Below are 11,558 nucleotides of genomic sequence, written 5' to 3'. Positions count from 1 at the left end.
GAAACTGGACCATCAGCATCTGGGGATACTCCTTTGAAAATACATCCTGAGAAATTAAAATCACAATAGTGTATAGAATTGTAATGTAATAATTTGGAATAAAAATTGCTGATGAGTAAAAATTGGAAATAGTAACTGTTGAAAAAAACTGATGAGTATCCCTATAAATACCTGTAACGCTCAATTATCAGGGTGCAGTTGGAGGGAAAACTTCCCCCACTGTACCCAGCGCTGTATTGCTCATACTTTACCATATTAATTAATAAATTGATTGATGCTTGAATATTGGCCTAGTCAAGCTTCTTATTCATAACATGCCTCACAAGTGCTGTCAAGGACGGAGCTTGAAGCCCTCCCCAAGGACTGAGACTGAGACCCTTCAAATTCTAACCCAGGGGTGCTGGCCTGACTGGAGCGGGATGTCTGCCATGGGAAGCGGGATGTTTCCCATAGGAACCAGTCCTGAAACACCGGGCCCCGCTCACTGCTGGCACTGGTTTGTGCTTGAATATTGGCCTTGTCAAGTTTCTCATTTATAACAGTCCCAAAGGGATGTGGGCTGATCTGGATCCAATGGCTGCAGTAGGTGTGCCATTCCTAAATCCAGTTTGGGAGAGCCACGGCCGTGTTGCTGTGTGAGCTCTGAGGTATCTGATGGTGGGAGATGCTCAGGTTTGTCCTGTTTGCATCCCCAGCTCCTGCAGAGCCGCTGTCAAACAGCGCCAGGGGATGCTCCTGGCACTGACCCTGGCCTGGCTCAGGGCTCAGCTTTCCTCCATCAATCCCACTTCAGAGCTTCACTCTGGGGGGAAGGTGTTAGTGGGTCAGGAGCAGCACAATCCAGAGAATTGGAGGATGGCTTTATGTTGGTAATTCTGGGAATGTGTTTCTCTGGCAGGATGCTGGACACCAGGGATTTCTGCCCTCCTTTCTCAGGAGAGTTTGGGTTTCTCGTGTCAGTGCTGTTCCACAGCTCCCACCATCCCTGCTCCTTTCACTGACACTTCCCCAGCTTCCCAGTGTCCTTTCTGAGGGGAAGAAAGGAACATCCATGGTGGCACCCCTTGGCTGCCTGGGGCTCCAGCTGCTCCTGGAGCTGCAGCGTGTCCGGCACAGCCGCTCTCAGTGGGGCTGGGCCTTGGTTCAGGCCCCACAGTCCCTGTCAGTGCCCACTCCCCACTGGGCTCACGCTCTGGCCGTGTGGGGCTGCTGAAGGCTCTGGCTGAGCACTCCCAGCTCTGCAGCTCCTGACTCATCCCAGGGATGGGGTCCCGCAGCCCCGGTCGGGGCCGTGTTGCCAACGGGGCCCTGCTTTGGGGTGGCCATGGGTACCTGCTGCTCCTCCACCCTCGGCACCACAGCAGAAGGGTCCTCTGGGAGCCCAGGCAAGGGATCCAGCTGTGCCATTCCCTCTGTGTCCACAGCAGCTCTCCCAAAAGTCCTTTGGGCTCCCTGAAATCCTGTCTCCTGAGGTGATCCATGCCAGGGAGTCCCAGGGCCTCTGGGCCAGTCCCAGGGGGTGTTTTTGCCATTCCCAGTCGTGGTCACTTCAGCTGCTGATGTGCTCAGGCCTGAGGGGCAGCCCTCAGCCAGAGCTGGCTTACAGGACAAACCCTGGGCATTATGTGACTAACACCATCAGTTTTAGTTAACTAAAAATAGATGACCAAGGTGCTTCTGCAGCTGTTTAACACCAAGCCAGCTGCTTTGGAGACTTTCACATAATCTTGTGTAGTTACCTGCAAGAAATGTGTCACTCCAAGAAATTTTCCCAACTGACATGAATAGAGGCTTGTAGGATATTTTAGGGGAAACCCTCCAAGCCAGGGACTGGGCTCTGGCCAAGCCATGGGTCCTCCTGGTCAGCAAAAGTGCCAGGAGACCCAGGAGTTCATGGACTAAAAATATAATCCAGTTCTTTTGACTTGCTGATTTGGGGCTAAAAACCTGGACCCACTTTTGGAGCAAATTTGGAGACCTCACCTACGGGTGGATGCACCACGTGGGATTTTCCCAAGTGCTTGCAAGAGTTCTCCAGGTCCTCGCTGTGAAATGGGGCTCCCCAGCGACTGCAGACTCTGCGTGATGGCAAAGTGTTTAGGCAATTGGGGATGTGTCTTTCTCAGTCCCTATCCTTTCTCTCCTGTAATAATGATTAGGTGTATTACCTTGCTTCTTTTTGCTTGTTGCTAAAGCCAAGGACGTAGTTTTATTGAATGTAGAATTTTACTTTTGTGTTGCCTTAACACTCACAGTAAAATAAGACCATTCTTCCCATTGGTTTCTGTGCTCTTTAAATCAGCCCTGTCAGCTGGCAGAACAGGTATCAGAACCTGATGAAAGCCAGGCTCTGCTGTGATCTAGCTGGGCCCATGGAATGCAGAGGGCCACTGTCAGTCCATGGAACCCATGGGAGCAAGGCTCAGATGGGAGAAAGGCGTGCACCAAGGAACCCCAGAGACCCTGATGGAGCCAGGGCTGCAGGGTGTCACACAGGGAGGGACCTCATGGCAGCAGGGGAGCACTGTGAGGCTGGGGAGCAACGTGGCACCAAGGTTCCTCTGGGACTTGACAGAACCCCATGGACGTGGATGGCCCCAAGCGGGGCCCAGAGACACTTCCCAGACAAAGCCCAGGGAGGGGGATTTGCTTTATTCAGCGCCGGGTGTGCGGGGATATCTCCTCCTGACAGCACACAGCACACAGAGATTACAATGGATGGTTATACTCTATGCACATCCATGGTTTTCCTTAGAAAAGGTGTGGTTATGCAAACGATCTCTCAGCACTCATTACCATCATTAGCATGCGCCAGGCACAGGCGCAGCGCGCACTGGTGCTGGCACTGAGGAAGGCTCCGCGTCTTCCTCGGGGGTCTCCTGATGAAGGCTGGACGTCTTCATCGCCGTGCCCTTTGCACCTTTCTCCTCCAGGCATGCACAGTCTCTTGTCGGCTGTTTGAGCAATTTCTTCACTGGTTTTAGCAAGCTCTGTCCTTCATTTCTGCCAGTTTTGTTCCCTGTTTCTTGCCAATTTTCATCTTGTGTCTTGAGCTTGTGGCTGAATTTTTGCAAGCTTCCATATTGGGTGCAGTGTCTCTTATTCTTGCCCAGGTATGCCTGGGCACAGTGCTTTTAACCCTTTCACAGCCAAGGACTGGAGAGCCACTCGTGGACACTGGGAATTCCTGCAGGTGCACCCACCTTTGCAGACAATGAGGCTCCAACCTCACTGTGAGAGGGCCCAGCTTTTACACTGTTAAACAAACAAGCTGACACCACTGCTAGTGTGGGAACATCTGGTTTCATTCTCCTGACTGGCTTCTCCCAAAGCCTGGCCAGGGCTCAAAGAGGAACCAAGGGAGGTGACTTTGATCCCACAGCCTCAAACAAAGCCAGATGGGATCTGGCCTGCTTTCTAAATACAGGAATGTAAATCCATATTTCACCAATGAACACATACAGAGATCATATTGCAAATAATGATTCATTGATGAGTGGATACAAATATTACCTTTGGTTGGAAGGTTCATCTGGAGCTCAGCTTTGCCTCAGGGCCTGTTGTTCAGGCCTCACTCAGGGCCTGGTGAGGCCTCAGTGCTTCACTCAGTGCTTTGACCTACAGATGAACTGCAACCTTCAGAACAATTGCAATAACACAGTTTAAATTTAGGTATTAGGCACAAAGGCATGACCTCTTGTTCTTCAGTTAAGTGCTGCTCAAGTTCATTACTCAGAGCTATAATTTTAATTCCTTTTAAAACATACCTAATTAGTTGCTATTCTCTGTCCTTTATCAAAGGCCCCTTTTTTCCTTGAGACTGTGTCTCTTTTCAGACAACTCCAAGTACTCCATTTCCAGCACAAGGTGTCACAACAACTCCAACATGGAATCATAACACACCAAGTGCTCAAAATGCAATGATTGCAGTGACTGCCACAAATGCACTTCACAGCAGCCTCCAATTTGGGAGCCAATCCCACCATGAGGAATTTTCTTCTTTCTGCCTCTCTTCTACTGATCTTTCTATTGAGGTGATTCCTGATTGCTGGACCTCAAACCCAGCACTGACAGACATTCCTGCAACATTCCTGTCCTGGTATAGCCCAGGATCCTCCCTGGCCAGCAAGCAGATAATCCAAGGCCGTGCAGTTCTGCAGAGCCCCATTTGTGTTTGTTGGAGCTCGCAGGATGTGCTGTTGGATATTTTAACAGCATCACTTCTTTCTTCTTCTAATAATTGATGTAGTTCATTAATGTAAATTGGGTGCAGCCATGCACAGCCAGGGGGTTTCCATTTCCCCATTGGGCCATTGTTAAGGGCATGGAGCACATCTGGGAGATGGGTTCTCCATGGGCAAAGGTTCCCATCTCCTCATTTTTTCAGCTCCTCTTTTAACAACCCCTTCACCCATTCAACCAATCCTGCAGCTTGTGGTTTGTCTGGGATATGAAAAACCCAGCAGTCTTAATCACTGCATTTCTCACAGTAATAGAAAAAGCACTCTGCATCACAGTATCAGCAAATCCTATAGAAATAGCCAATTTCATCCCTTCCTCCTTTATGCCTTGTATAGAGTTCACAAAGTTTACCACTGATATTTGAGTCTTGGCCAGTCCTTTTCTGTAGAGTATTTAGTGTCACAGTGAGCAGCTAAAGCTGACATATTAGTACTGTCAGCCTTATTTAATAGTATCAATTTCTAATTACATAGATACAAATACAAATTATTGTGTTATATATAACTATTACAATTAATTTATTATTATTATTATTACTACTCTCATTATATCACTAGCACAAATGAACCTGAGCTCAAGATTAAAACCTTCTGTCACTCCGTGTGGGAGTGACAACAACAATTTTTCCTTCTGTTGGTGCTGTTTCCAAAGTGTCATTAACAAAGTTCTCCCACGTCTTCCCAAACCCACAAGTTCTTTTCCTTTTCCATGTGCAATTTTTGGATGCATTTGAAGCCATCCAGGGGTGCAGCCTCTTTTACCCGACTGCCCCACTGCTCCCACGGGGCTCCGACCTCAGCCCACTCCAGAGCCAGGGAACTCCAGGGAAGGGCTTCCCATCTGGGAATTTCTGATGGCACTGATTCCTCACATTTACACTGAACAAGTGACATTTTGTTGGGATCTGGCCAGACTGTGCCAGTTTTGTTTTACCAGTGGGCAGGGTCAGCACCAAAGACACAGACACCAACTGGAGGAATCAGTGTCATTTCCTGCAGCTCAAAGCAGCAAAGAATCACAACAGGAGCAGCTCAGCAATGCACCCAACCATCCCCACCAAAGATTGCCTGCAGTGATTGAGAAAGATCCAGCCCCAGTTACCCTCAGCCTTTACCATCCCCCAGACCCACACAGCAGCTGGGGAAGCTGTCACAGCCAAGGGCTGCAGAGCCACTCCTGGGCACTGGCAATTCCTGCAGGTGCCTCCAGCCCCAGCTGAGGCTCCAACCCCGCTGGGAGAGGGCCCAGCTCTGACAGTGCTGAATGGACAAACTGACAGCACTGCTAGTGTGCCAACATCTGGTTTCATCCTCCTCTTGGCTCCCTCCCAAAGCCTGGCCAGGGCCCCAGGAGGAACCAAGGGAGGTGACTTTGACCATTCAGCCCCAAACAAGGCCAGATGTCAGATTTCATGGCCTGGTCTGGCTTCTAAATACACAAAGGTCAATACATGTTTCACTAAGGAGTGGCTACATCTATCACAGTGCTAATGACCATGCACATTTCATCAGGGAGCAGATACAAAGATAACCTTTGCTTGGAAGGTTCATCCAGAGGCCACCTTTGGCTCAGGGCCTGCTGTTCAGGCCTCACTCAGGGCTGCTGTCCAGGCCTTGGCACTTCAGGGACGTGGTTTAGTGCTGGGCTTGGCACTGCTGGGTGAGCGGCTGCACTGGGTGAGCTCAGAGGGCTTTTCCAAGAGAAAGGATTCTGTGATTCCATGATTCTATCCACTGCATTCAGCTGGGTCCATGTTAGCAGCATTCATTTGCTCAGAAAGTCTCCTCTTGCCCAGCTCCTGTGGCCTGAGGCTTCAGCTCCTTCAGCTCCTGGTGCTGAGCTGCTCATGCTGAACGAGACGACTCGGAGAGAAGAGCACAGTCCATGCAATTCCTTCTGGGACACGGAGAGGGGAGGCTGTGCAAACAGGAGCATTGTTTGCTGTGGCCTCCTCTCTGCCCTTCAGGCCTTTCAGCACTTGGAACCAGCCAAGAGCTTTCTCCAAGAGTGCAATGGAGCAGCTGTTCCTGCTCCTGGCTCTGGCTCTCTCCAGTCTCTGCCCTTGCCTGCTTCTGTCCCTCGTGCTGTGCCCTCTGTTCCCCCAGGGCTGGCAGGCTGCTGCCCAGGACTGTGGCACTGGCACAGATCCAGTGCTCCAGAGCCTCCTTTCTGTGCCCTTGCAGCTGCCTGGGCACAGCAGCCTTTTCCATCTGTAAGCTCCCCATGGACAGGGAGTGCCCAGCTCCGTTCCTTGCACAGCCTCCAGGAGCCCAGGGCTGCCATCTCAAGTCCCTGCTGGCACTGGGGGCTCCCAGGTGCCTCAGGCTGCTGTGACACCGCTGCACACGGGAGGGAACAGGGGCAGGGGCTGTGCTGAAAGTCAGCTCCATCTGCTGCTGCTGCTGCTGCTGCTGCTGCTGCTGCTGCTGCTGCTGCTGCTGCTGCGGGGTCATTTGTGCAGCCCTGGCCCAGAGTCAGGGATCAGATGCTGCCAGTCTCTTCCAGCCCTGGCTGCTCAGAGTTTGGGCCCTGGAGCCTCAGGTGGGCAAAGGCAGCTGCTCCTGGTCCCTCTGTGTGCCCGTGTTCAGCAGTGCTGCTCCATCAGGCTGTGCCCAGCAACGGGGAAAAGCCTCAGCTCTGCAGGGCCAGGAGCTGCCGGGCTCTGCCTGAGCAGCTCAGCCAGCAGGAAGGGAGCTGCTCCACACGGGAACCAGGAGCAAGGGACATTCCTTTGATAGGACATGTTTTCTATTTAAAGGAAAAAAATAGGTAAATTTTAGAAGATAAGAATAAAATCCAAGTTTTAGAGAAAAAATATTTTTTAATTCACTAACATAATGTTAGTGAAAAAAACAAAACATAAATGCAAAGTTACATTCTTTGCATTAAGAGGTAAATGAACTTTTGAAAAAGAGAACTCAGTTATTTACATTGTAAATGTGCTGATGCCATGGATCCATCTTACTGACTTCAGCACCCTTTTTTTAAAAGATTTTCAGGTTTTTTCCAACATTGTTAAATAGTGGGCAATGCAAGAGGAAATTGCTTTGTGCCCTGCCAGCTCCAAGCAGGACTGGGAATGGAAACGCTGTCAAACCCAAAATCCTTTAGAAGATGCCCTTCCTTCTCACCCTGTGAATAAGCTGCACATTCCCATTGAAACTGTCAGGGATTTCTAAAGACACCAAGTCCCATTTGCAGGATTTTGCTCTGGTTTGGCAGGGCAGAAGGGCAATTCTCCATCCACCAGCTCCAGACTGCACTGCCTCAGGAGCACGGCCCACTCGCCAGCTTTGGCCCACTCGTGGCACTGCTAGAGGAGGAAGAAAGTGCAACTGCACAATTCCAGCCAATCAAGAAGGAAGAATGGGACAGACGAAACAGCCTGTGCAGATCCAGGCGTTCAGCTGGGACTGTGGAGAGTTTGGGTCCTTGCCAATTGGATGTGTGTCCCCAGCTGCAATCTCTGGGCCTGCAGCAGAGTCTCACTCAGCTGCCAAAGCAGAAAGCTCAGGCGCTGTGCTCGCAACGGGCTCGTCTGATGCAGAGCTGTGAGAGCAATGTGAGGGCAGAGCCAGCCCAGCTGGGCCCAGGGCTGAGCCCAGCAGAGCCCTGGCAGAGCCCAGAGCAGCCTCAGCAGCCGCAGAGCCCGGCTGCAAGGAGAGAAAGCAGAAACCGCCCGTCAGCTGAGGGCTCCTGTGCCCTTGTGCCAAGGCCTGCGGGGCCCAGGCCGTGCTGGCTGTGCCCAGAGCTGTGCCCAGAGCTGCCCATCCCTGCTGCCTTTGGCAGCAGAGCAGGAGGGCAGGACATGTGCCCAGCCTGCAGCCAGCCACGGCACATCCAGCCCTCAGCAGCTGCCCAGAGCCAAAAAGCAGCTGGGCAGCCACTGAAGAATTCATTGCATCTGCCCCAGCAAAGGGGGAACCTTTGGTGCCCGGCCAGGCCGTGCCAGGCCAAGATCTGGGAGCATCCCCCTGCCTGTGGACTCACCTGCAAATTGGGCCTGGAGCCTGGCTTTGAAGAAGGTGCCAGAATCCAAGTCCATCATCTTCAGCTGGCCAGGCCGAGGAAGAGATTGTCACCCTTGAGGTTTTCCTTGTTGTCTCCGGCAGCAGCCCCACCTGGTACAGCTTCTCCAGGGGCTCCTTCTCCTTCCCTGGGGCCAGACCAGGCTATCAGGGCTCTGCCCAGGGCCCCAGCCAGCCATGAACCAGACAAACCAAACCAGGGGGGATGGTGGCCACCAGTGCTTGCCACACCAGGTCTCCAGCTCAGCTCCAGCCCAAGAGCTGCGTGTTCCCTTCTGCTGACCCCTGCTCAGAGCTACAGGCAGCACAAAACCAGCCTGGTTTGCTTTGCCACTGAGTGCCAAGAGATGTGTGGAGCTGGTACCTGCCAGGCCCCTGGATCCAACTGTGCACGTGGATCTCTCCCATCTTCTAGGGCAGAGGAACACCCTGCACCCAAGGATGGCAGAAAAGCTCTTCTAAGGATGGCCTGTCCGAGGGTTGCATGGACAAACACCTCTTAATGATATCCTGGCACTCTGGGGAGAGAAACCAGAAATCACCAGTCAGTTGGAGAAGTTGCCCCCCTGTTCCTGTGCCCAGGCCATGCTGGGTGTGCCCAGAGCTGGGCCTAAACTTCCCCATGGATGCTGTGTTTGGAGGAGAGCAGGAGAGCAGGACCTGTGCCACCTCCTCAGCAGCTGCCAGAGCGGGATGCCCACGAGCCCGATGCTGTCTCCCAGCACTGGGATTCCCCCCATGCCCAGAGATGAGGATCCACCTTGAGAGAGCCATCGTGGGAACAAGATCCGCCCCCAGATGATCTCCTGGCCCCTCCTGAACGGGTGCTTGCCCATGACCAGGTGGCACAGCAGGAGGCCCAGGGACCAGATCGTCGCTGCCTCGCCGTGGTAGCGTTGGTGCTGGATCCACTCTGGTGGGCTGTAGGACAGGGTTCCTGTGGAACACAGACACAGCTCAGCAGGGGGATGCTGCTGCTCCCAGAGCCCGGCCCCAGCATCCCTGGCCATGTGGGGGCTGCCCCAGAGGCACACGGGGTGAGCGCTGCCCTCTCGCCAGCACCTGGGACTTGTGTACAAACTCGGGGCTGGAAAAGAAGCCACTGGTGCTGGAAGAGGGCAGCAGAAACCCTGGGAAGGCCCAACCATGACACACAAAGGAGAAACCCACCCAGTGGTGGAGAAAACCCACTCTCCTCCCCATTTGCATGGCCCCCAAAAATGTTAATAAGCCAAGGCAAACAAGGGGAGCGGACTAGTCCAAGCCCTTCCTCGCCTGCACACCAAACCATCCGGGGCACGGGGTCAGACCCCCCTCTCTGCTACCCCCATGGGGGTTTGTGTTGGGCTGGCTGCCCCAGCTCCAGCCCCAGCCCAGGCCACAGTGGGTGCTGAAGGCTGTCGGCAGGGCTGGCAGCTGGCCCCCCTCACACCCCACCCAAATCAACTCGGCTCCAGCATCAATCCCATCCCGGCTGCAATAGGGGAAAGCCCTGGTGCTGCACCCAGGCTGGGCCATGAGATGCCCAGGAGCATCCCCTGGAGGGCTCACCTGCAAACTGGGTGTAGGCTGTGTCTTGGAGGAAGGCGCCACAGCCAAAGTCGATGAGTTTCAGCTGCCCGCTGGCCAGGTCGAGCAGGATGTTCTCGGGCTTGATGTCCCTGTGCAGGACCCCGCAGGCGGTGCAGTGCCGCACGGCCTCCAGCACCTGGCGGAACAGCGCCCGCGCCTCCTCCTCCGGCAGGAACCCCCGCTCCGCCAGGAAACCCGAGAGCTCCTGGCACCGCTCCGGACGCTCCAGCACCAGCACGAAGCTGTCGGGGAGCTCGAGCCATTCCAGGAGCTGAATGACAGCGGCACAGCCACGGGACACCTTGGCCAGCAGCACGATCTCCAGCGGCGCGCTGCTGCCGTCGGGCTGCGGGAGGAGCGCGGTGCCGTCAGTGGGGCTGAGGCCGTGCCGGGGCTCGAGGAGCCCTCAGCCAGCCCAGGATGCTCTGCACGCCCCGCTCAGCCCACGCCCGCTCTCCCCGCAGGGCTCCCGGCGGCTCCCACCCTGCCGGGCCCCGGCTCCTCGCCGCCCGGCCCGGCCCGGCTGCTGCGGCTGGCTCCGCTCACTCACCAGCTCGCCCCAGTGCCGGATGCGATCCCGCGGCACGCGTTTGATGGCCACCTGCGAGCGAGGGAGAGCAGCGGGCTGAGCTCGCCGCCCGTCCTGCCCAGCCCCGACCTTCTCCTCCTCCTCCTCTTCCTCTTCCTCCTCCCCCTCCGCCCGTCGCCGGCCCCGCCGCTCACGGGGGCGCCGTCCGAGAGCCGCGTCCCCGAGCAGACGCTGCCGAAGCCGCCGCGCCCCAGCAGCGAACCCACTCGGTACCGCTCCTGCAAGGCCTCCTGCACCTTCCCTGCGGGCGAGACGCGGCTGTCAGCGCTCGGCCTGGGGCCAGCAACGGCCCCCGAGCGCCCCCCGAGCGGCCCGGGCCGGGCATCCCCACCCGCCCCGGGCCCCGGCGGCTCGGGGCCGTCGGCCGCGCTGCCGAGTGGCGGGGCTCGGACCGGGGAAGCCGCAGCGGAGGCAGCGGCAGCGGCAGCGCCGCCTGTGTCCTCCACGGGTCCCGGGAGGAGTCGGGGACGGGGCCGGGGCCGGGGCTGCGGCCGAGGCCGGGATCGGGACGGGACTTCACGTCGGGGCCGGAGCCGGGGCCGGGCTCGGGCCAGGCGGAGCCGAAGGGCGGCGATGCCGCCCCCGCACCAGGCACTGACGCCCGCCCAGCAGCGCCACCGCCAGTACGGCCAGAGCCGGGCGGAGGCGAGAGCGCGGCGGGACGTCCGAGGCCGGGCACGGGGCAGCCCCGCCCGGGGCCGGGGGCGGGCCGGGGGCATGGCCCGGCCCGGCAGGGGAGAGGGAGGCGGGGAGAGGAGAGGGACGCCGGGCAAGGGACCCCGAGACAAGGGTGCCCGACCGCGGGAAAGGGAGAGAAAGAGAAACAAAAAGATAAAGAGAAAGAAAGAAAGAAAGAAAGAAAGATCTAAAATATCTGGTTTTCTGCTGTCGCTGCTGCTGCCGCCGCTGCCGCCGCTGCAACTGAAGCACCGGGGCCGTTCGTCCCCGTGTCCGTTCCCCGCTCGCCCCACGAGCCCCACGTTCGAGCCCCGCGCGCCCCGGGCACAGCCCCTGAGTCTGTCCAAACACGGGAACTTTGCAGCGGTGAGCCCAGATGCAGAGCCCTCACTCCTGCACACTGGCACAGCAATCCCCTCGCTTGCTGCTCTGCATTGGCCTGGCTGAGG

At 56.0% G+C, this 11,558-nt stretch overlaps 1 protein-coding gene across 1 annotated transcript; it reads right to left on the bottom strand.

The window, feature by feature from the left end:
- Positions 1 to 8,681: 8,681 nt before the first annotated feature.
- LOC143692697 (serine/threonine-protein kinase pim-1-like) lies at positions 8,682 to 11,204 on the bottom strand (the record flags this gene model as incomplete). Its single annotated transcript, XM_077172940.1, has 5 exons — positions 8,682 to 8,788; positions 9,031 to 9,207; positions 9,822 to 10,188; positions 10,393 to 10,443; positions 10,566 to 11,204. Coding segments are annotated over 5 exons (1,341 nt in total), but the record flags the coding sequence as incomplete, so codon positions are not given.
- Between the last annotated feature and the right edge of the window lie 354 nt (positions 11,205 to 11,558).

The sequence above is a fragment of the Agelaius phoeniceus genome (assembly GCF_051311805.1).
Source record: "Agelaius phoeniceus isolate bAgePho1 chromosome W unlocalized genomic scaffold, bAgePho1.hap1 SUPER_W_unloc_2, whole genome shotgun sequence".
Lineage (NCBI taxonomy): Eukaryota > Metazoa > Chordata > Aves > Passeriformes > Icteridae > Agelaius > Agelaius phoeniceus.
Note: the sequence above shows the minus strand (reverse complement) of the source record. Positions and strands in the feature narration are given on the sequence as shown.